The 25055-nt window shown below is 41.0% G+C and overlaps 1 protein-coding gene across 4 annotated transcripts in view; it reads left to right on the forward strand.

Moving 5' to 3' along the window:
* Positions 1 to 21249, forward strand: part of LOC139281039 (transmembrane channel-like protein 7) — an 88642-nt gene extending 67393 nt beyond the window's left edge. For 2 of the 4 annotated variants that reach the window (XM_070900924.1, XM_070900923.1), the window contains exons 11-16: positions 5501 to 5598; positions 8808 to 8991; positions 9768 to 9898; positions 12427 to 12582; positions 15137 to 15215; positions 18080 to 21249. In XM_070900924.1, the coding sequence (XP_070757025.1) occupies positions 5501 to 5598; positions 8808 to 8991; positions 9768 to 9898; positions 12427 to 12582; positions 15137 to 15215; positions 18080 to 18175 (744 nt within the window). In that variant the 3' untranslated portion in view covers positions 18176 to 21249. Of the gene's footprint in view, positions 1 to 5500; positions 5599 to 8807; positions 8992 to 9767; positions 9899 to 12426; positions 12583 to 15136; positions 15216 to 18079 lie in introns of those variants that run through there. The other 2 variants (XM_070900925.1, XM_070900926.1) reach the window with 2 other exon arrangements.
* The last annotated feature ends 3806 nt before the right edge of the window (positions 21250 to 25055 follow it).

Genomic DNA, 25055 nt, shown 5'->3' on the forward strand with positions numbered 1-25055 from the left:
CCAATAGTAATATTGAAGAATTTCACGAGCACATGAAAAGTAATCACCTGAAGTAGAATCACTGAGGTCTTTCATCAGGTTTATATACTGCACACATTAGTCTTAGTTTCAAGACCTTGCATGTAAGGGACACCTGGGAGGTTCAAGTTGTCAAACCATGATGGGGGATTCTGAGAAAGACCAAGACTATATTTGGAGTTTATTATGGTCTATCAAACCAAAATGAGGAGAACTCATCATATTGTGACAATATTAGAAGTTCGAAGAAGGTCATTTTATTGTGGAACTTCATAAAGTCAGAATGCCCTTCAACTATCCCAACATAAAATGGAACCCTGAGCTTGTCAGTGTAATAAATGACTTCCGGTCTCAGCATGTTTTCAAAACCCATCAGTGACCCAAATACTACTTAAAGAATACAAATATCTGCTTTGCTTGACGATGGCAACCATAGGACAATAACTTAATTGAGGAAATAGAGCATACAGATAACCAAACCTTATGTCCGGAATTTTTCCTAACTGCGTGGGTCTGGTGTGGGCAGGCGGTGTGGCAAGTCACGACACTGTTGTTGGCTCCCTCCTGCTGCTGAAAATGGAGACAGAGAAGTCGAGGAAGGGAAGAGTCGGAGATGGACCATATGAAGGTGAGGGAAGGGTGGAAATTGGAAGCAAAGTTCAGGGCAGGAGCAGGAAATGGCACCGATACAGTCATCAATATACTGGAAAAAGAGGTGAGGGAGGGGAGCTGAGTAGGACTGGTGCAAATAATCTTGCACATATCCCATGAAAAGGCAGGCATAGGCAAGCTTAGAACCCATTTGTGAGTGGAGTCAAAGGAGAAGTTATTCAATGTGAGAACAAATTCAGCCAGGCAGAGGAGCGTGGTGGTGGTTAGGGACTGGTTAGGTCTCTGTTCAAGGAAGAAGCAAAGCTTTCTCAGGGTGTCCTGGTGGGGGATGGAGATGTAGAGATATTGGACATCCATAGTGAAAAGGAGACGGTTCATGTTAGGAAACTGTCAACTGTTGAAGTGGAAGAGAGCATCAGAAGAGCTGCTTATGTAGATGGGGAGACAAAATAGAGTCAAGATAGGATGAAATCCGTTCCATTGAGCAAGAACAGGCTAAAACGATGGGTCTACCAGAGCAGTCCTGTTTGTGGATCTTGGGAAGGAGGTAGAAGCGGGCTGTGCGTGGTTGGGGAACTATGAGATAGGCGACTGTGGAGGGAAGATCTCCAGAGGAGATGAGGTCAGTGACCGTCTTGGAAACGACAGCTTGATGTTCAGTAGTGGGGTCATGGTCTCGGGGGAGAAAGCAGGAGGTGTCAGAGAGTTGCCGTTCAGCCTCCGCAAGGTAGAGGTCGGTTCGTAAAACAACAACAGTGCCACCCATAACAGATTTAATGACAATGTTGGGGTTGGATCTGAGCAAATGGAATGCTGCAAGTTCAGAGGGATGTGGGTTGAAGTGAGTGAGGGGAGCAGAGAAATTGAGATAGCCGATGACCTGCCAGCAGTTTGTAATGAAAAGATCTAGAGAGGGTAAGAGGCCAGAGGGAAGGGTCCAGATAGAATGAGAATTCTGAAAATGGGAGAAACATAACAACATAAGAACATAAGTAGGAGCAGTAGTAGGCCATTTAGCCCCTCCAGCCTGCTCCGCCATTTAATAAGATCATGGCTGATCTGATCATGAACTCTGCTCCACTTCCTTGCCTGCTCCCATATCCCTTTATTCCCTTATCGCTCAAAAATCTATCTCCACCTTAAATATATTCAATGACTCAGCCTCCACAGCTCTCGGAGGCAGAGAGTTCCATAGATTTACACCCTCAAGAGAAGAAATTCCTCCTCATCTCAGTTTTAAATGGGCGACCCCTTATTCTGAGACTATGCTCCATAGTATTAGTTACCACTATGAGTGGAAATATCCCATCTGCATCCATCTTGTTGAGCCCCCTCTTACATATGTTTCGATAAGTAATCACCTCTCATTCTTCTGAACTCCAATGAGTATAGGCCCAACCTACTCAACCTATTTTCATAAGTCAACCCCCTCAGCTCCAGAATCAACGTAGTGAACCTTCTCTGAACTGCCTCCAATGCAAGTATATCCTTCCTTAAACATGGAGACCTAAGCTGTACACAGTACATGAGGTGTGGCCTCACCAATACCCTGTACAGTTGTAACAGGACTTCTCTGCTTTTATACTCTATCCCCCTGGCAATAAATGCCAATATTCCATTTGCCTTTCTGATTACTTGCTGTACCTGCATACTAACTTTGTGTTTCATGCACAGGGACCCCCAGGACCCTCTGTACTGCAATACTTCGCAATTTTTCTCCATTTAAATTATAATTTGTTTTGCTATTTTTTTCTACCAAAGTGGATACCTCACATTTTCCCACATTATACTCCCATCTGCCAATTTTTTGCCCACTCACTTAGCCTGTCTATATCCCTTTGTGGATTTTTTGTGTCCTCCTCACAATTTGCTTTTCCATCCATCTTTGTATCATCAGCAAACTTGGCTACATTACATTTGGTCCCTTCATCCAAGACATTAATATAGATTGTGAATAGTTGAGACCCCAGCACCGATCACTGCGGCACCCCATTAGTTACTGTTTGCCAACCATTATTTTATCGAGTACTACTTCTTTAGTGATTGTTTTAAGTTCCTCCCTTGATTATCCACTATTTTGATGTTTTTAGTGTCTTCTATCGTGAAGAATGATACAAAATATTTGTTCAAAGTCTCTGCCATTTCCCTGTTCCCCATTATTAATTCCCCAGTCTCATCCTCTATGGGATGAGACTGGGGAATTAATAATGGGGAACATTTACTTTAGTCACTCTTTTCCTTTTTATGTACGTGTAGAAACTCTTACTATCTGTTTTTATATTTAATACTTGTTTACTTGATCAGCTCCTCTGGGCAAGCCACATAGTTCGCATGCCAGACACGAGACTCCCAAAGCAGCGCCTTCATGGCAAACGAGCCAAAGGTGGGCAGCAGAAACGTTGCAAGGACACCCTCAAAGCCTCCCTGATAAAGTGCAACATCCCCACTGACACCTGGGAGACCCTGGCCAAAGACCGCCTTAAGTGGAGGAAGCGCATCCGGGAGGGCGCTGAGCACCTCGAGTATCGTCGGCGAAAGCATGCAGAAACCAAGCACAGGCAGCGGAAAGAGCGTGCGGCAAAGCAGTTCCACCCACCCCTTCCCTCAACGACTATCTGCCCCACCTGGGACAGAGACTGTGGTTCTCGTATTGGACTGTACAGCCACCTAAGAACTCACATATTAAGAGTGGAAGCAAGTCTGCCTCGATTCCGAGGGACTGCCTATGATATGATATGATATGAGTTACATAATCTATCTTCCCTCTCTCTCATTTTTCTAGTCGTTCTTTGCTGGCTTTTAAAAGTTTCCCAATCATCTGGCCTCCCACTAGTCTTGCCCACTTTGTATGCTCTTGTTTTCAATTTGATATCATCCCTTATTTTATTAATTAGCCACGGATGGGTATCCCTTCTCTTAGTCTTTCCTCCTCACAGGAATATATTTTTGTTGAGAGTTAAGAAATATCTCCTTAAATGTCTGCCACTGCTCATCAATCATCCCACACTTTAATCTATTTTCCCAGTCCACTTTAGTCAATTCTGCCTTCATACCTTTGTAGTCTCCTTTATTTAAGCTTAGGACACTGGCTTGAGATCCAACTTTTTCACCCTCCAACCGAATTTGAAATTCAACCATGCTATGGCCACTCCTTCCTAGAGGATCCTTTACTACAAGATTGTTTATTAATCCTGTCTCATTACACAGTACCAGATCTAAGATAGCCTGCTCCCTGGTTGGTTCTGCAACGTACTGTTCAAGGAAACTCCCGGATACACTCCATGAACTCTTCCTCGAGGCTACCCTGGTCAATTTGCTTTGTCCAATCAATATGAAGGTTAAAATCGCCCATGATTATTGTCGTCCCTTTTTTTTTTTACATGCTTCCATTATTTCTTGATTTATACTCTGTCCAACAGTATAGCTACTGTTAGGGGGCCTGTAGGCAATGCCCACCAGAGACTTTTTCCCTTTATTATTCCTTATCTGCACCCAAACTGATTCAGCATCTTGATTTTCTGAGCCAATATTGATTCTCACTAACGCACTGATCTCATCCTTTATTAACAGAGCTACCCCGTCTCCTTTTCCTTTCTGTGTACTTCCGAATTGTCAAATAACCTTGAATATTTAGTTCCCAGCCTTGGTCACCTTGCAACCACGTCTCTGCAATGGCTATCAGATCATACCTATTTGTATCTATTTGCGTCGTCAACTCGTCTATTTTGCTACGCATGCTGCATGCATTCAGATAGAGTTTTTTAAAAAGTTTTTACTTTTTCCTGTTTTGACCCCACTTTCTGATACACTTTTATGTTTGTACATATTTCCGCTCACCTGAGCCCTCTTTTCCCCCCGCCCCCCCCCCCCCACTAATTAGTTTAAAGCCCTCTCTACAGCCCTAGTTACTCAATTCACCAGGACCCTTGTTCCAGCACAGTCAGCTGTGTGTGTGTGTTGGGGTGGGGGGGAAAGAGACTCCTGGCCGAAGAACTGTGCACGGAGCCGAAGGCAACAGAAAAAGAGCTCCGCGTTGGGCCAAGCTCGAAATTAATTGAGATGAGGGCATAATGGGATGACGCTCAGGCCTTTGCTTGAGGACTGATGTTCGGGGTCAGAGAGGGGAAGGTCAGGAGGGGATAGTGAAAACTTGGCAGAGGGTGAGATTGGAAGAACGGATGGAGGTCAGAGAAATGTGAAGGGGAACAAAGTTCCGAAGTGCCTTGGTGTCCCAAGAGTTGTTGAAGCTTATGATTCTTAAAACCTGAAAGGAAGAAGAAAAGTTTTTTTTTAAAGCATCTGATGAGGCGAAGGCTGAAATGGAACTGCAGACCAGGACAGCTTTGAAGCAGAAAAAAGAAATGGTAGATTAAGAAAGGAAAAATAAAAATGATGCTTCTGAGAATGAGAGAGGATGATGACTATTGGACAGAGTATAAGATTACATTGAAGCATAGTACAATACCAAAATTTTCTTCCATTATTGTAACAAAAGTATAGTCGAAAGAAATTAAAGCCCTATCCAAATGACATCAAAAATGCGGAGAAACAGGAGATGAATAACATGCTAAATTACTATTATTTTCACATTTCTTTTTGGAAGGGTACTAACAACATATTATCCAATATCAAACACACACAGCATGGTTTTACCAGGACTTTGCTTTAAGGGATTGAAAACCAATAAATCGCCAGGATGGTTGAACTGTATCCAAGGCTACTTTGAGAGACCATGGAGATAAAACTTAGTTGCCTTAATATTTGATAATCATTGAAGTCTTGATATAAAGTTTTGTAATGGATAAATATTCTGTACATAATGAATTTCACAAACTGTAAATAAACATTAATAATTGGTTGTGTTTTTCAGTGCTGGGAAACTCGAATAGGTCAAGAAATGTACAAGTTGATGATATTTGACTTGATTATAATTTCAGCTGTCACATTGTTTGTGGAATTCCCTAGAAAGTAAGTGTTATTTCTCTTCCTCTTCGTTCCTCCTTCTGTTTCAATTTCAGAAATTGTGACATGGTACATGATTAACCCTTTTAGATTTATGATTTATGAGACTATCATTTAAAAACATTTAATTTGTCCAAGGCAATGGCAAAATGTGTCAGTCGTGGCTCAGTGGGTAGCACTCTTGCCTCTGAGTCAGAAGGTTGGGGGTTCAAGTCCCACTCCAGAGACTTGAGCACAGAAATCTAGGCTGACACTCCATTGCACTATTGAGGGAGTGCTGCACTGTCAGAGGTGCCATCTTTCAGATGAAACGTCTGCTCTCTCGGATGGACGTAAAATGTCCCATGGCACTATTTTGCAGAAGAGCAGGGGAGTTATCCCCAGTGTCCTGGCCAATATTTATCTCTCCCTCAACATTACACAAAACACATAATCTGGTCGTTATCACATTGCTGTTTGTGGGAGATTGCTGTGTGCAAATTGGCTGCTGCGTTTCCTACAGTACAACACTTCAAAAGTATTTCATTGGCTGTAAAGCGCTTTGAGTCGCGCTGAGGTCGTAAAAAGTGCTATATGCAAGTCTTTCAAGCAAAGTTTTTGTTCTTTTGTGCCTTCAAAATACCATGGTTTTAGCAGAGATCCTTTCTGTGCAGAGGCTTGGAAGATGTGAAGATAATTGCTGAACTCACACAGTTGATCATTTTCCATTTAAATCAATGATAATCAACAGATTCGTGTCTTATTTATGAACTATCCAATGTTTTGCAGTTTGATATTTTTGAAAATAAGCTAAAAATGTTAAAACTTTTCTGTTTACCTATTTTCTTCCAAGAGTATATTTGTAATATAAAATGTTATTTAAAAATAACCTGATAATTATAAAATCATGCCGTTGGTATAAACTGCCAGTTACTACAGCTATATTTGTAAGTTTAGGAATAATTTCTAAAAGTCATGAAACTCATGGATTAGCATTCCTGCTAATGCACATGTGATCATTCAATTTTATTTTGAGTATCGAACAATGCATTTTAATAAGAACATAAGAAATAGGAACAGGAGTAGGCCATACGCCCCCTCGAGCCTGCTCGGCCATTCAATAAGATCATGGCTGATCTGATCATGGACTCAGCTCCACTTTCCCGCCCGCTCCCCATAACCCCTTATCCCCTTTTCGTTTAAGAAACTGTCTATTTCTGTCTTAAATTTATTCAATGTCCCAGCTTCCACAGATCTCGGAGGCAGCAAATTCCACAGATTTACAACCATCAATTTCTCCTCATCTCTGTTTTAAATGGGCGGCCCCATATTCTAAGATCATGGCCTTGAGTTCTAGTCTCCCCCATCAGTAGAAACATCCTCTCTGCATCCACCTTGTCAAGCCCCCTCATAATCTTATACGTTCCGATAAGATCACCTCTTATTCTTCTGAATTCCAATGAGTAGAGGCCCAACCTACTCGACCTTTCCTCATAAGTCAACCCCCTCATCCCCGGAATCAACCTAGTGAACCTTCTCTGAACTGCCTCCAAAGCAAGTATATCCTTTCGTAAATATGGACGCAGTATTCCAGGTGTGGCCTCACCAATACCTTATATAGATGTAGCAAGACTTCCCTGCTTTTATACTCCATCCCCTTTGCAATAAAGGCCAAGATACCATTGGCCTTCCTGATCACTTGCTGTACCTGTATACTATCCTTTTGTGTTTCATGCACAAGTAACCTCAGGTCCCACTGTACTGCAGCACTTTGCAATCTTTCTAAATTAAATAACTTGCTCTTTGATTTTTTTTCTGCCAAAATGCATGACCTCACACTTTCCAATCTTATACTCCATCTGCCAAATTTTTGCCGACTCACTTAGCCTGTCTATGTCCTTTTGCAGATTTATTGTGTCCTCCTCACACATTGCTTTTCCTCCCATCTTTGTATCATCAGCAAACTTGGCTACGTTACACTCAGTCCCTTTTTCCAAGTCGTTAATATAGATTGTAAATAGTTGGGGTCCCAGCATTGATCCCTGCGGCACCCCACTAGTTACTGGTTGCCAACCAGAGAATGAACCATTTATCGTGACTCTCTGTTCTCTGTTAGTTAGCCAATCCTCTATCCATGCTAATATATTACTCCCAACCCCGTGAACTTTTATCTTGTGCAGTAACCTTTTATGTGGCACCTTGTCAAATGCCTTCCGGAAGTCCAAATGCACCACATCCACTGGTTCCCCTTTATCCACCCTGTTCATTACATCCTCGAAGAACTGCAGCAAATTTGTTGGTTCTGTTACATACTGCTCAAGGAACCCGTCCCTTATGCACGCTATGAACTCCTCCTCAAGGCTACCCTGACCAGTTTGATTTGTCCAATCAATATGGAGGTTAAAATCACCCATGATTATGCTATTCCCTTTTTACAAGCCCCCACTATTTCCTGGTTTATGCTCCGACCAACAGAGTTGCCATTGTTAGGGGGCCTATAAACCTGGGACCTTCCCGATCTGTTCCCTTATCTACTCTTATTTGTATTTTCCTCCCCTATGTGTAAAATGCCAAATAGAACATTCTGTTTGTTAATGGTGCTATATAAAGGCAATTGTTTGATTTTGTTATATTGCTTAGCTACTCACTAGACAAACTCTCTCAGCCCTTATTGTTCCTTATCTCTACCCAAACTGTTTCAACACCCTTATCATTTGAGCCAATATCGTTACTTACTATTGCATTGATTCCATCCTTTATCAATAGAGCTACCCCACCTCCTTTTCCTTTCTGTCTGTCCTTTCGATTGTCAAGTACCCCTGAATATTTAATTCCCAGTCCTGGTCACCTTGCAACCATGTCTCTGTAATGGCTATCAGATCATACCCATTTGTCTCAATTTGTGCCGTCAACTCATCTATTTTATTACAAATGCTATTTGCATTTAGACCAAGTGCCTTTAAGTGTTTTTTTTACCCTTTTCTCCTGCTTGTTTCCTCTCCTTCAAATTCACTTTATTTTTGCTTTCTAATTCCAGCTTTACTACCCTCTCTACTGAACCTATTTTCAGGTTCCCATTCCCCTGCCAAGCTAGTTTAAATCTTCACCAACAGCACTAGCAAACCCCCCCCCCCTGCCCCTGCCGTGAGGATATTGGTCCCGGCTCTGTTGAGGTGCAACCCATCTGGGATGCACTGTATTATAAAAACATAATTATTTGGTTTTTTGTTTTTCAGATTAATTGTGACCTATTGCTCTGGTCCACCTTTCACCTGGTGGGGACAACAGCAGTTTGCAATTCCTCAAAATGTATTAGAAATTGTGTATGGTCAGACTATCTGTTGGATAGGAACATTTTATTCACCGTTGCTCCCTGGAATAGCAACCATCAAATACTTCTTCATATTTTATATCAAAAGGGTAAATTATTTTACAAAATATACCAATGAAAACAAATCAGATTATTTTTTTCCACAATATATTGCAACCAGATAATTGAATTAATGTTCTTTAACTTTTACTTCGTTACCCCTGACTGATTAATAATGTAATTGATCATAAATGCCGCCATTTGATTGGCAATTGAAATATAAGTCAATTTGATTTTCTGTGGTAGACTTACTGAAATTTGAATTGAGGTTTCCACCAGAGGTTCCCACAATGGCTGAGAGAGTTTGTCTAGTGAGTAGCTAAGCAATATAACAAAATCAAACAATTGCCTTTATATAGCACCATTAACAAACAGAATGTTCTATTTGGCATTTTACACATAGGGGAGGAAAATACAAATAAGAGTAGATAAGGGAACAGATCGGGAAGGTCCCAGGTTTAATTCTCTACTTAAGGTGAATTAGCTAATCTCAGTTTAGATGCTGCACAGGGTGCTACAATTTGCTTCCATACCCATGGGTTAGGGAAAATAAATTTGATGAGCTGCCTGTCCTGAATGCTGTCCAGCAACCACTGTTGTAAGTGGTCACGTCTGGACATTGGGTTTGGATTTGATGCCCGTTTGCTGGAATATCATGTGAAGGTTCAAGAAAGTAATGGCCATTTGCACGAGGTATCAAAGGGTATCTGTGGCAAACAGTCAGCACCAGAGTTGAGGAGAAAAATAAGAGTGGTGGGGAGGGGGGGCGGTGTGGGGGGTGTGGAATTGCTACTAGTAAAAGCAAAATGTTTTCTGAACATTACAGATATCCTTGATGAACAACTGTCGCCCATCCACCAGACCTTTTCGGGCATCAAGTTCTAACTTTTTCTTCCTGGCCGTTCTGTTAATTGGGCTTCCATTAGCCTGTATTCCTATCGTCTTCGGTATTGCACTGTGAGTATTGAATTACCGTATATACTCGCGTATCATGCGACTTTTGAAGACCTAAATTGTAACCTAAATTTGGGGGGTAGCATGATACGCGAGATACAAAATTTGCGGGTGTGAAGTGCTGGGCAAGATTAGGTTGTTAGGCTGTTAAGCAGACCGTATCCATTTACGGTAAGTCAAATAGTACATATGTATATCAAATAAAGATGATTTTGATAAAACTGCTGTTTTACTTGCTGATACACACGTAATGTTTACGCTTTCCAAATCAGCTGAGAGGCTAACTTCCAAAGGAAAACAGAAACGATTCTTAATTTCGGACACAGCTTTCTCCGACACCAACAGCTGTGCAGCTTTAACGTTGTTGCTTTGTTCCGCTTCGGCAACAACTTGCAGCTTAAATTTGGCAGTATATTTTGTTTGAAAGCCTAGCCTAGTGTCATCTGGTATCTCAAAAAAGTGACTCGCATGATACATAGGATATATGATAAAATCATGTTTTGGGGACGAAAATTTAGGGGTCGCATGATACGTGAGATCGTAGGATACGCGAGTATATACGGTAGTTGAATATTGTTATCCAATTGCCCTAAACTCTTAGCCTATCATGAATAGGTTACTTGTCCAGGTGTGCCCATCCTATGTGTGCTATTGCCGAGTTCATTCATTTGTTAACAATTCTTAATTTTTTTTTTTAACTTCAAAATAATAACTTTCTCAGGTTGCATGTTGCAACCATGTCAATCACTCTTCTGGCATTAAATTCATGGGAAATAGGAGTTAACTTTGTGGGAGGTCTTGGTTTCAGCAACCATCTGGCCTAGCTCTGCCATTAGTCCAAGGATTAAATTCTTTTTTTAATTTTAATTAAATATTAACTCTGAAAAGTATATTGTAAGATGTCCAATTGGTGTGCGACCACAGGCAGATGATCCTCGCTGTGAATGCCTGCTATCCTGGCAGCTGCCATGATGCCTTCATCCTGTGGGAGAGCAGTATGCCATGACTGTTCCAGCCACCGCATGAAGGGCGTGGCTGGCTGATCGACAACAAAGGATATGGTCTAGCCACTTGGTTGGTGACTCCTCCCCAACCCCACCACCCCTGCTTGAGCACTGCTACAAACATAGCCACACCGCAACCAGGACCATAATAGAGCAAACTGTCGGGGTTGTGTCTGGAGGGACATTTCAGTACACCCCTGATAGTGTCCATTTTCACCATTGTGCGCTGCATGCTGCACAAGCTGGCCATCATGAGAGGCGAGCTATTGCCACCAGGGATGGCAGCTGCACCTCAAGAGGACGATGAGGAGGAAGATGAGCATTAGCCATGGAGGAGGCAGCCTGACACTGTTGCCACTGCAAGGGCTGCTTGTCAGGACTCAACGCGCAGCGATTCCAGTAAATGATGCAAAATATGCCGAGTGGCTAGTCTATTCACCTGGCGATGTGCTGAAGACATCGCACCCCACTCTCCAATCCTCAGTGTATATAAACCGCACCACAATAATGTGAAGTCGCAAAATAACCTTTATTAAGAACAAGAGGGTGCTGTAGAGAAGCACAGTACACAGCCATCAGCTGCAGCAAGTTATGAATGAAACAACACCCCTGCAAACATAATCACCCAGAGGCAAGTGCAACTATGTACAAGCTTTAATAAGGTCCACATATATGGCCACAATGCTATCATTGCTTAGTGGGACTTGCACAGTGATTTACCACCCCTTACCTTTTCCCCCTCTCCAGATTGTAGGGGACATCAGGTCCACTTGGGGAATAACCAATGACTGTGAACCCAAAAGAATATCTAGTGCAAACCCAAAATTTGTAACCAATATCAACAGTGGAGTGCAGACTTTGTTGGGTAAAGCTGGGTATTATGCACACTCCAGCCACTTGTTTTTGACGCTGGAATTTCAATATTTCCACCCAGCAAAATATTTCATAATGGTTTGTTCTCAGATCATCTGTCTTCGTACTACATTTGGAAAACGCATAGTGTGCGCTTCTAGATTATGCAGATTACAGTGATGTATACAAAGAATAGTGCATTTGTGTGTGGAAAAAGTGTATATTTATTTATATAAGATCAAGCCTGATATTTGTGGAGGATCCGAGTCCTCTGAGCTTATAATGTAATTTAAGTATTGCTACTTGTCCAATCTCCAGAATGTAAAAGACAATTGTCCATAATTCAAACATGCTTTAGGACCAAAACTCAATCGTTAACTAAAGTGAAAGACACACCAATATTGACATCGAAACTTTTAACTAATTTAAAAAAAAAAGGCTTTTTACTGGAGAAGAAAAAAACTGGAAATGCTGAAAATTTGAAACAAAAATGGATACTGCAGCAAAGTGGGTAGCATTTATAAAGAGAAAACACAAGTCAACATTTTGAGTGTAACCTTCACCATGATTTTGATTGAGAGATGTCTTTTATGATGGAGAATTTGCTTTTGAAGTGGTATGTTATGGTATTAGAGAGGTGAAATAAATATGGATGTTTTTCCCTCCCTCAATCAGAATCAGTTCATCCAAAGCGTGTGGGCCATTCATTAAATATAATACTGCATGGAATATCATACCAGAAACTATTAACAATTTCCCAAAGGGTCTGAGGCATCTTCTGTATGGATTGGGATCAGAGGCTTTTGCAGTGCCGTTCTTTGTGTTTGTATGGTAAGAAGCATTTCATGGTAAAGTGTAAGTTTTTTTCCTGTTGGGCTACAAAATACATGTTTTCCCTTTATTGGTGTGCCAGGAATTTTAGTAACCAACAAGCGATTTGTAATACTTTTTGCAAGAACGAGTTAAATTTACCTTGGGTGAATACTGAATTTGTTTCTTAAATGTACTGAATTGTTACATAGCTTCTTGCTGTTCTAAACATTCACTATTACCCACAATTCTAGTTTAGAACTTACATTTATTTAGCACATTAAATGTAGACAAATGCCCCAAGGTGTTTCACAGAAGCCTGAGAAAAACACATTGGGCTGGATTTTCGGTTCTGCTCATTTCGGGGCGGTAATGGCGACGGGTTGGTAATGTTTGCGCCCGGGAACAGTTTGCGCCGCAGTCAGCAGAATTCATCAGCTGGGCCCTGAGTCTGGGGCGGAGGCCTCCCTTAGGGTGTGAGGCCGGCTGACCATCTGAAAATCCCGTGCTAAACAGCCGGCCTCGGAGCGCTGTAAGAGAGGGGGTGGGGGGGACCTGACAAACCACCATAAAACATTACCAATAAATAACTCACGCCACCACTACATAAGCACAAAAAAAAAACAATGACACTTACCTGAGGTTGACATTACTTACCTCACTGCAGCCGCTACAGCTCGGACCGCCAGCTTTCACAGGCGGCCTATGGAGCGATACGGATTGGGCGGCAGCCACAACCAGTGTCGCAACCAGGGGCGTTGCATACCAGCTCGCCTCTTCCAGGCAGTAATGCTCCGCTCCTCGTTGAAACCGGCACCGAAAGTCCTGGTGGGGCGCTGGAAGCTGGCCACCTACCCGGAAGTGCTTACCACTGACATTGCAACCCCTCCGGGGGGCTAACGGGGACAGCAGAAGACTGAAAGTCCAGCCCATTGAGCTAAGGGAGGAGAGATTAGGAGTGATGACCAAAAGTTTGATCAAAGAGATGGTGTTAGCCAGATCAGTACTGTGCCTCTAAATGTAATTTGGGTTCAAAACTATTGAATCAGACAAGACTACATATATATTTTCCAACCCAAAGTGAGTTGTGGAAGATCATGACTAAAACATCGACAATTTCCTCACTTCTTTTAATACCCTGGAATAGAAACCATTAGGTCCTGGAGATTTGTCTATCTTCAGTCTCATTATTTTTTTCATTACCATTTTGTTACTTATATTAAATCTAGTAATTTCCTCCCTCAATTTATTTTTCTTTTTCTTTGTAGCTCTTTCTCCACTGTGGAGACTGATACAAAGTTATTATTTAACCAGTTTGCCATTTACTTATTTTCAATTGTAATATCACCTGCATCTGTATTTAAGGGGCCCACATTATCCTTAGCCACCCTTTCTATAATGGGGGCCCAAAACTGCACACAGTCCTCTCTCTAACTGTGACCTAACCATTGCCTTGTACACATGGATTTAAACTTTATATGCAACCCAACCAGACAAAAACTTGGGAGCCCCTAAATTATCCAATTTAACCAAGACTTCGATATTTAGCAGCCTGCTCACTTGAGCCCCAGCTGCTGCCCTTCCTGTTTAAAGAAGAGTGTAACATAGAAATGTCCACACACAGATCTTGGCACTGGAGACTTAACATAACCCTCCTTGGAAGATCATAACTTTCTCCCCAAGCAACAAACTAACCATGGTTCTGAATGTCTATTCTCCTGGCATATCTGCCACCCACTCTGGGGAAATGTTAAAGCAGTGCTCAGAAGGGATGATATAAAACAGAGTACCTCCTTGAATAATAACACACCAAAATTTGCAAAGAATTCACGCAAATCAGAAGGGAACTTAAATGTTGTCTGACAACAAACAAGAAATGATTTATCCCCTTCATGGAAGTGTAATATGAGCACAGTGGGCAGTCTGCTCCCATTTGCCTTCAGTGTTAACAGAGAAGCAGGTCCATACTGTTGGTGTTTCTCAAGGATAATAAATTATTAGTTTATGAAGCTATGTAAATAAAGTAATTTGAATTTGCAACATCCAGAAACGCAAGAATACCTGGCCAAACTCTCACTCCATTAATCAGAGGAAAGTCAAGGAAGCAATTTGTTACTTGAAAATATACCATATAAGTTCCCTTCCAGTGCTTTTAAATTAAAGTTGCTTTATAAGTGCAAGCTGTTGCCATTATAGCTTTAAATATACTAATGCCTGATAAAGCCTCAGCAACTAAGCAATGCTCCATTGGCAAAAGATTGAAGTGAAAGGTGCTGGGAAATTGGGATCGGTACTAAAATATCTAGCAACAGTGTTCATCTAGACTCTAAAACAGGGTGAAATCAAAATCTGAAGGCCCAGCCCTGTGGTTTTATTTTTCAGCAACTAAATGCATCTTAAATATTTTTAATCCCATTACTTACCATCAAATAAATTTAAAATATTATTAAATAAGAAAATATGGGCTGTATTGCAATGTGGTTGTTCTTGGAAAAGAAAGAATACAAGAGTTATATCTATATATATATATAAGTATAGAAAATAAAATTTTTGTTCTTTCAATTTCTACCTACAGCCTCATCCTGTTTTATCTTGTTGCTTTGGCGGGAGCACACAAACGAGTTGTTAATCAGCTAAGAGACCAACTGACTATGGTAAGTGACTTAAATTCCTTAATTGTTAAATATAGATTTTCAACATTATTCATCTGAAGTGATTTGGTAGCCTTGTTTGTCAGACGGATCTGTGTGACATAGTGATCCAGATTGTCCTGTCAAAATAAAGATGAGGTTAATGGCGTTCGCTGTTATTTATGGGAAATTTCTACAGCAACTTCAGGCGAGGAGCAGATGCACGGTTAAGCTGTATTTGCGCGGTAGATATGAACTAAACTTACTACAGAAAGTTACGTCTTACCCATTTCAGTCTAAGTATCCTTTTAACATCTTGGTGTTAATTACTGCCAATAAATCTCTCTGGCTCTGATAATTAACTATTACAAGTGTGCAATCTCATTCCTTCAGATTTTAACTGTTGGAGATATTAAAAGTAAAATTTTAAATTAAAATTATTTCATTTTTCTTTTTTTCTCTCAATCCAATCTTTCTTTCCCTCCCTTTATTTCTCTTTCTGTACCTGATTTGACATTGAATTTACTCACTCTAATTTCTACTTCCTTCTTAGTCCTTGCACTATTAATTTCTCCATCCTTCAATCTGATTGGTTAAGGAGATACATAGTTGCTTACCCTGTTCATTCGGGTCCCAGATGCCCTATTTCCCTCGCTGTGACGTTATCAGCTCGCACTTCTCAGCAACTTACCCCATAAGAAATTTTTAAAAATAAACTTAAAAAGGACAGTCTAACAAATGGCAGATGCTGTTAGATGTCCTGCTACAACAATATAGCCCAATACATTGTGTAAATGCTAGCCAAAAATGCATGCTTAGTAGGAAACATCTCATCTGGATTGTGGAGCTGGAGGAAACATTCAGATAAAACTGAAGACTCTTCGGTTTATCTTTCTTAAGAGGAGCAAAGCTGGATTCTCTGCTATCATTCATTGTATTTGATGGCTTTTGATTGTGATGTGTGAAATGCATTGTAAGGGTCAGTTTAGGCATTTCTTTAATAAGAAAATCAGAGCTCTTTTTCACAGATGTGGTGTTGGTGGATTTGCCTGGAGATTTAGTACAGTATTATGAAGAAACACAGATCATGGCTGGGATTTAAATCTCTTTTTCCCCCCCCCCCCCTTGCCCAGCGAGAGTGATGCATGGGTGGTGGTAAAATCAGAAAAATCTAGCTCCCGGCTCCAGCCTGCCGCGTTCCCGGCTGTCGTAATGCTTACGACGGGCCTCAGGCCAGCAGTGAGGCTCCTGCTAAAGACAGCTGCGGGACGACTTAACATTCACAAGTTACGGCTCTGCGACGTAATATTAACTTCGGGTCAGTGGGGGTCCTGCACAATCTGCAACCCAGAAGCAGAACCACATTGGGAGGTTCCAGCTGGCCATAAGCAGCCACGGTAAGATTACAAAATCAGCTTCATCTTGAACTCCTTGTAGGCCAGGGGGAGCAGGAGTATTCTCCCCAAAGCCACGCAAGGAGTCCTTGGGCCTACCCCCACCAATCTCCATTAAAATCCTCCTCCCACTATATGTGCAGGGATCAGTTCCCACGGGTCCCCAGCTGCAGCCTCCTGGTGCTAAATTCCCACTTCCACCCACTCGGTCTGGTAGAGAATCTGGCCGGGTGTTGGAGGGACTCTGGGAACTTTTTAAACTGAGGTCCTTCTGTTAAGATCGGCAGGGTCTCCACATCCTCAAACTCTCCAGGTGCGTCGCCCGCTACTGGGCACACGCACACTATTCCCATCTGTCTTGGCTGTTGATTCATATTCGTACCTAGGGGTTCTGCTGAATGTCATCTTGAGCTTGGACACAGTACCTTGAAAACATATTAAGAGATAAAAAGTGCTCTGATCTGTCTTGTCACTTCTAATGCAGGTTATGCTTGTGGCATATGACAGTTATAGTTTGGAACTCCTGGGTAGGCAACTTGAGACCTCCTCCAATCCATGTGTGAGACTAGGGCCTTACTTGTGAGGTGGATTTGTGGCAAAAGGGGGAAATGATTGCAGGGAAGATTGGTTCTGGCCTACAATGATATGTCACTCAGCATTTTGGGTCGGGTGGGGAAAGTCAGTTTCACAGCAGAGATGTCGCTTCACCAAAATTCCTTATGTGAAGGCCTAGATTAAGTACATGGTGATGAATCAAAATGGTATGGAGTATTGGATTTGGGCTTTTAGAAATGTATGTAGTTGGAATGTTGTACAGGTCTTTTCAACACGGTGAAGGTACTCTTACTTGGGGGCTGGGTATGTGAACCACATTCTTATATCCGGAGTTTGGTGCTTACGTTGATTGGGTTGGAGAGAGGTGAACAGCTATTGCTGAAGCTCTGCATTTGCAACAGTAGAGTGTGGTATGTGTCCATGTTGTGCTCAGAAGGGAGATAGTAATAAATGCACACTTTTTATGGTGAGTTACGGTAATCACTGTTAAGCTCAGGAGGAGTTCCTCATTCCTGTTGGCTGTCCAATGAGGTTCAAACCTGTGATGATGGCTGTCTCATGACCGAGTGGTGACTTTGCTCTTTGGGAGAGTGGCAAGCAGGATCTCTTTGGAGTTGATTTAATTCTAAGACAACATGCCAGTGATAAAAAAAAATGAAGTATTTTTTCTAAGGTTTAGCTTCTTTAATTTTCTTATGGAGTTGAAAAATAACAGGCACCAGCTAACCAAAAAATGATTAACTATATTTGGACGCTAACAAGTTCCTCATAAGTCGATGGGCTCCATTGGTTTTAGATTTATTGGAAAAGGGATATCTAGATGCATATTAAGGCAGTATTTGTTGTTTGCATATTCAGTAATAGAAATTATTTTAGAGTGTAAATCTTTGCAAAAATCTCAGAGCATCAGTTTACAGTTCTGATTATTTATTTCTGCAGCAAGGTCGTGATAAACAGTACCTTATCAGAAAACTGACAAGAGAGACAGTCTTGTTAAGGAGATATTCTTCCGTACCTAACGTTGAGAACGAGTGACGAAAGATTGGAATACACAACATTGCAGCGATACCTCGGCAAATGGAAGGATGCTGTGTGTTACGATAGCTACCATTTCATGAAGTGTGTTTTATATTGCACGGTTTTACTGAAAACTCTTCCTGAATGTTTTGTTACTGATTAAGGTAAAGATCACTGTCCTATGTAGACATTTTTTAGGGTAATTTTTCTTTTGAAACTTCTTGAAATTTTACCTTTTTCGTATTAAAAACCACATTGTAATTCAGTTACAAATTGTGTTCGCTGGAAACTTTTATGGACATAAATTCTTGCACCTGTTGATATTGGTTTGTTGGCAACCACTTGGCTACCATTTTTTTAAAAATAGCATTAGTTTATTCTTCTATCATTTGTTTCCCTCTGTGTACATCTGATAGAGGGTGTGTGTGTACCATTGCCACTTAGTGTACTACTTACCAGTGTGTATTTCCTTTAACATTTTTTGTGTAGTAATGGATGGATTTTTAATACTGTGAAGGAAGCAGTACTGATAACTGTTTACACTACAGACTACACTCAATTCAGCATTCAAAACTTTGCTTCAAAAAATCCTAATAATTCTTTAAAATCGAACAGTACACTGGGTCCTTTCCTGTGCCAAAGTTTTTACAATTTACACTTGTTTGTGAAATTTATTTTGATATTTATTTTAATACTGCTACATAAAAGGGAGCAACTAGTTTTCTGAGACATAACCAAATATATATAATATACAGTGAACACTATTTACACAATGATGAACATAGGAGCTGGTCAGAAATTGGATATTTTAAAATCCTATCTCCACATTGTAGATATTTTGAACCCGGGCATTCTTTCTGAATTCATGTTGCTGCAAACTCACCAAGTATTGGCTTTACCTCAGCACTGGTTTAAATGTCTTTCAGTATACCTGATTTGCGTCTTACTGTTGCAGACATGAATTCCAATCAGTCTGCCCAATGTATCCATCCCTTTATCAAATTACTTGGGCTCACTTGCTGTTAATATATGTTTAAAACTGGCGGGGAAAAAATCTGCTGTGGAACTAATCTGCTTAGAGCACACAATGTAACTGGATAGCTCCGTTCAAACAGCCTCAGATTCTAAAAGATCCTAATTAGGGGATTGAATTTCCACCTTGTAAACATTTACACAGTTCCTCTGGCATTTATGTGAATCTTTCGCTGAAGCTGCAATGGACAAAGGAGGACCTCCATGGAAATGAATGATGTGTCTGTAAAACACAATGAGATAAATGTAGTAAATACAAAAAGTGTGCATTTATCTTTATATCTTACGAATCTAGCAACAGTCTTGCTTGTAGCTCGCACTTCCTGTAAGTGCTCTTACTTGCTGCAACATATTTTTTCATCGCAGTTTGTTGATAACATGTCTTATTATGGAACAGCCTGTTCTCTCATAGTGTCCAATATCACGGGAGATCTTGTAAAATATTGGGCTAGATCTTGCCATTATTAATGTGCAAATTCGGCCAGAAAGTTCACGGAGATGCTGAGAGTTGCGAATCTCCAGAACTTGCTGGATAATTTACGCTGTTTCGTACAAACGGCATCTTGCCCTTGGCCTCCCTGTTATTTTTTTTAAACTTGCTGGATTTGCACATTAATTGCCCATTAAACTCACCACTGAAAGTTAAGCCTGGTAATTAAGAGCGCAAATACTTTTTTAACAAAGTAATAATTGTTAATCCAGTGCCAATCAATCTCTGTTCCAGAAATGGATCAATTTAAAGTGTTCCATCTCATTCCTGCATGTAGTCAATTGTTGACAGATTTTAAAATGTTTTTTAAAAAAAAAAGTACTTTTCCTTTCTGCCCCTTTTCTCTCAATCCAATCTTTCCCTCTCTCCTTCTGTACCTGATCCGACTCTAATTCATTCATTCTGATTCACCTCCTCCTCCGTCCCTCCTCTCTTTCTTTCTTAAACCTTAAATCTCGTTGGTTAGGAAATACACTGTTGGTCTCGCCATTCACTAAGATCCCAGATGCCCTATTGCACTTCCAGCAAATTACGGTGCAAAAATGTTTTGAGCTGAAGGGTGCAGGAAAAAGTCTAACTAACGGCATATGCCACCAGATGTCCCGCTCCAGCAAAATCCGACCCATTTTAAAAATTGTACATCAGACTTTATTACAGATCCAAAAAAAGTTACTTAATGCTGTGTGCTTCTGATGGAGCAGCAACAACAAATACCACTTTCCAATTTGCATAGTTCCTGAGCAAATAACATCTACACCATCTATAAGCTTGTGTTCATTAACAACAATTGCACTTGATATGAAGGAACACATCACTTTAGGAGAATAATACATTGTGTTACATCGATACTGTCACTTATATACAATTATAGACATGGTTTTACATTTTGTGGAAAATATCTTACTGTGATGTGACTGCTGGTTTTACTATGGTATAAAAAGTTCGAGGCCCACACTTGCTGACCTGCAGTTCCACATTGAGTGAATTATCAATTGCAACTGCACAGGGGTAAAAACTAAACAGTTGTCCAGCTGTATTGTCGCTCGGAGTAGGTGTGTGGTGCGAGAACAAATTGCAACTTGAGTTGCATGGTTTCAACCACTAGGAAATGGATTGCAACTCCATTTGGCTCGCTTCTTTCTTCCAAATCTGGAGTCAATATTTTAGTTGATGATGTATCCTTCTGTAATAAAAATAATAGTATTATATACCTGTTTCTTTGTAAGCCTTACAGCTTTTTAATTAAAAAAGAAAACTACTATTTATCTGCAATATAACATGTTCTCCAGAAAACTTTGACTAATTGTTTTTTTATTTTATTGCAGTAATGTCTTACTGGGTAATGTTTGGTTGCTATATCTGTAGGTATTTATTTTTACAAGGTATCTTTATGGGGCTCCTATATTTATGATATCCCATTAACTTCAGATAGATCTGCTGAAGTAAACTTATTTTTAACAAATGTGCATTTGTATAACGAGCTGCTACAAAAAGTGTTCATTAAAAGTTTCTATGTATATCAGTCTGTAAAATATAAGACAAATTAACAGATTGTTGTCTTTTAGATCAATAAAGCGTTTCAAACAATTTATTGTAATTGAGTTTGTAATTGGAAAAAAGTTATTTTTAAAATCAAAGGTGATGGCCTGTTGGAATACTTTCAGAATCAAAAGGAAAGAAAAATTACAAGTATTTATTGTCATTTTAGGTATCATATAGAACTAATAATGACATCAATATAACATTAAACTTACAATCCATATTCTAGTTATGCCATACTATTTGCACCAAGATTTATCATAAAATGTATATGTGTAAATATTCTATATTTAGGCTTAACTGTATAATTCCATGTCCAAGAAATCTCTTTCTATATTGTGGAGATATTACAGTTGAGAATTTATGTTACTGAGGGGAAAAGCTTCAAAGGAACCTTCACGTGCAATTGAGGGAGAAAAAAGCAGCCATTATAGTTAAGAAAATTCTGGAAAAGAAGATGGTGCGCAATGGTGGTAGTACTGTAATAGCAAAAACTTTTACACCTATGTCAGAAGATCATTAAAGATCATATAGAGCCACTGAAAGCCAGTTTAGAAAGAACTGACACTTTTGCATCAGTCTATACTGCTATGGATGATGCTAATGTTCCAGCTGTGGGGTATTGAACAGCATTATAAATATTAAAATAGATAGTAATGTAATCTTGGATAGAATAGGAAACCTCAAAAATAGATAGGGCTTCAACTCAAGATGATATTCATCCATTGCCTGGCATTTGTGTGGTATGAATGTTACTTGCCACTTACCTGTTGTCCAGGTCTGGCTGCAAGCGGGCATGGACTGCTTCATTATCCTAGGAATTGTGAATGGAGCTGTGCAATCATAGCAAACAGCCCCATTTCTGACCTTATAGTGGAGGGAAGGCCATTGATGAAACAGCTGGAGATAGTTGGGCCTAGAGTGCTGCCAGGGGGTAACTCCTGCAGCAATGTTGTGGGGCTGAGATGATTTGGATCCTTAATGCCACACTGTCGCATTCTGCCTTGATGTCACGGGCAAGTACTCTCACTTCACCTGTGGAATTCAGGTCTTGTAACCATGTTTGGACCAAGGCTGTAATTACATAGGATATGCAGTACAGAAACAGGCCATTCAGCCCAACCAGTTTATGCTCCACTCGAGCCTCCTCCCAGATTTAGATGAGGAAAGACATCAGCATAACTCTCTATTCCCTTCTCCCTCATATGCTTGTCTAGCCTCCCCTTTGTGATTTGTGTATTTGTACTCTGAGATCCCTTTGTTCTTCTACCCCACCTAGACTCGCACCCTCCAAGTAATAAATTACCTCCTCTTCCTATCAAAATGTAATACCTCACATTTATCTGTTGAACATCATTTGCCAAATATATGCCTATTCTGCAAGTTTATTAATGTCCTGTAAATTGTTGCAGTCCTCCTCCGTATTGATTATCCCCCTCCCCCAAATTTGGTCTCATCCGCAAATTTAGAAATAGTATTTTTGATTCCAAAATCTAAATCGTTAATATAAATTTTGAACAACAGTGGTCCCAGCACTGATCCTTGTGGAACACCACTACCCATCTTCTGCCACTGAATAGCTACCCTTTACCCCTACTCTCTGCTTTCTGTCTTGAAGCAACTAGCTATCCATTCTGCTACTTGTCCCCTGAATCAGTATTCTCTGACCTTGTTCATCAGTCGATTTACAAGGTACCTCATCAAAGGCCTTTTGAAAAATCTAGATAAATTACATCTGGATTACCATTGTCTACCCTTTCTGTTACCTCTTCAAAAAATTCAATGAGGTTTTGAGCTAAGTATTCCTGGCAGGACCCAAATTGAGCATCGCTAAGTAGCTTATTGGTGAGTAAGTGCCACCTACAACATCTTCCATTACTTTACTGATTGGGAATAGGCTGATAAAGTGGTAATTTACCAGGCCGAATTTGTATTTTTTGAACAGTACATACCTGTGCAATTTTCCAGTCAGGTAGATGCCAGTATTCTAGTTCTTCTGAATCAGGTTAGCTAGGGATGCAGCTTGTTCTGGAGCACAAGTCTTCAGCTCTAGAGCAGGGATGTTGTTGGGCCTGTAGCCTTTGTTACAGTGCACTTAGTTATTTCTTGAGGAGTGGGATGAATGGAATTGGCTGAATATTAGCATTTGATGTTTGGGACCAGAGAAGGTGGCCGAAAAGAATCATCCACTCTCCACTTCTGGCTGAAAATGGTTCCAGAAATGTTCAGCCTTGTCTTTTGCACTTGCAGGCTAGGCTGTGCCATCGTTGTGGATGGGGATGTTCATGGAGCCTCCTTGTTAGCTGCTGAATTGTCTGCCACAGGGCTGCAGAACTTTGACCTGATCCATTGGTTATAGGATCACGTAGCTCTGTTTATAGCATGCTGTTTAGCATACATGTAGTCCTGTGTTGTAGCTTCACCAGGTTGGCACCTTATTTTCAGGTACACCTTGTGCTGCTCTCTATGTTCTACACTCCTCATTGAACCAGGGTTGGTCATCTGGCTTGATGGTGATGGAGGAGTGAGGGATTTGCTAGGCCATTAGGTTACAGATTGTGATGGTATACAAATCTGTTGCTACTGATGACCCACAGTATCTCCTGGATGCCCAGTTTTGAGCTGCTAGATTTGTTAATTTATCCCACTTAGCACGATGGTAGTGCCATAATGACGTGAATAGCACCTTTAGTGAGTTGGTCTTACCACAGGTAAAGGGTCCACAGCCAGATAGGGAATGGAAGACCAACAGGAAGAGTAGTGCAGGGGTCTCCTGCGGTCATCCCCCTGCAAAACAGATACACCGCTTTGGGTACTGTTGAGGGGGATGACATCAGGGGAAAGCAGCAGCAGCAGCCAAGTTCATGGCACCATGGCTGGCTCTGCTGCACCGAAGGGGAGGAAAAAGAGTGGGAGAGCGATAGTAATAGGGGATCCAATTGCAAGGGGAATAGATAGGCATTTCTGCGGTCGCAACCGAGACTCCAGGATGGTATGTTGCCTCCCTGGTGCAAGGGTCAAGGATGTCTCTGAGCGGGTGCAGGACATTCTGAAAAGGGAGGGTGAACAGCCAGTTGTCGTGATGCATATAGGCACCAACGATATAGGTAAAAAACGGGATGAGGGAGCTAGGAGTTAAATTAAAAGTAGGACCTCAAAAGTAGTAATCTCAGGATTGCTACCAATGCCACGTGCTAGTCAGAGTAGGAATCGCAGGATAGCTCCGATGAATACGTGGCTTGAGAAATGGTGCAGAAGGGAGGGATTCAAATTCCTGGGACATTGAACATAACATAAGAACATAAGAATTAGGAACAGGATAGGCCATCTAGCCCCTCGAACCTGCTCCGCCATTCAACAAGATCATGGCTGATCTGGCCGTGGACTCAGCTCCACTTACCTGCCCGCTCCCCGTAACCCTTAATTCCCTTATTGGTTAAAAATCTATCTATCTGTGATTTGAATACATTCAATGAGCTAGCCTCAACTGCTTCCTTGGGCAGAGAATTCCACAGATTCACAACCCTCTGGGAGAAGAAATTCCTTCTCAACTCGGTTTTAAATTGGCTCCCCCATATTTTGAGGCTGTGCCCCCTAGTTCTAGTCTCCCCGACCAGTGGAAACAACCTCTCTGCCTCTATCTTGTCTATCCCTTTCATTATTTTAAATGTTTCTATAAGATCACCCCTCATCCTTCTGAACTCCAACGAGTAAAGACCCAGTCTACTCAATCTATCATCATAAGGTAACCCTCTCATCTCCGGAATCAGCCTAGTGAATCGTCTCTGTACCCCCTCCAAAGCTAGTATATCCTTAAGTAAGGTGACCAAAACTGCA

This window comes from Pristiophorus japonicus, chromosome 15, assembly GCF_044704955.1.
Source record: "Pristiophorus japonicus isolate sPriJap1 chromosome 15, sPriJap1.hap1, whole genome shotgun sequence".
NCBI lineage: Eukaryota > Metazoa > Chordata > Chondrichthyes > Pristiophoridae > Pristiophorus > Pristiophorus japonicus.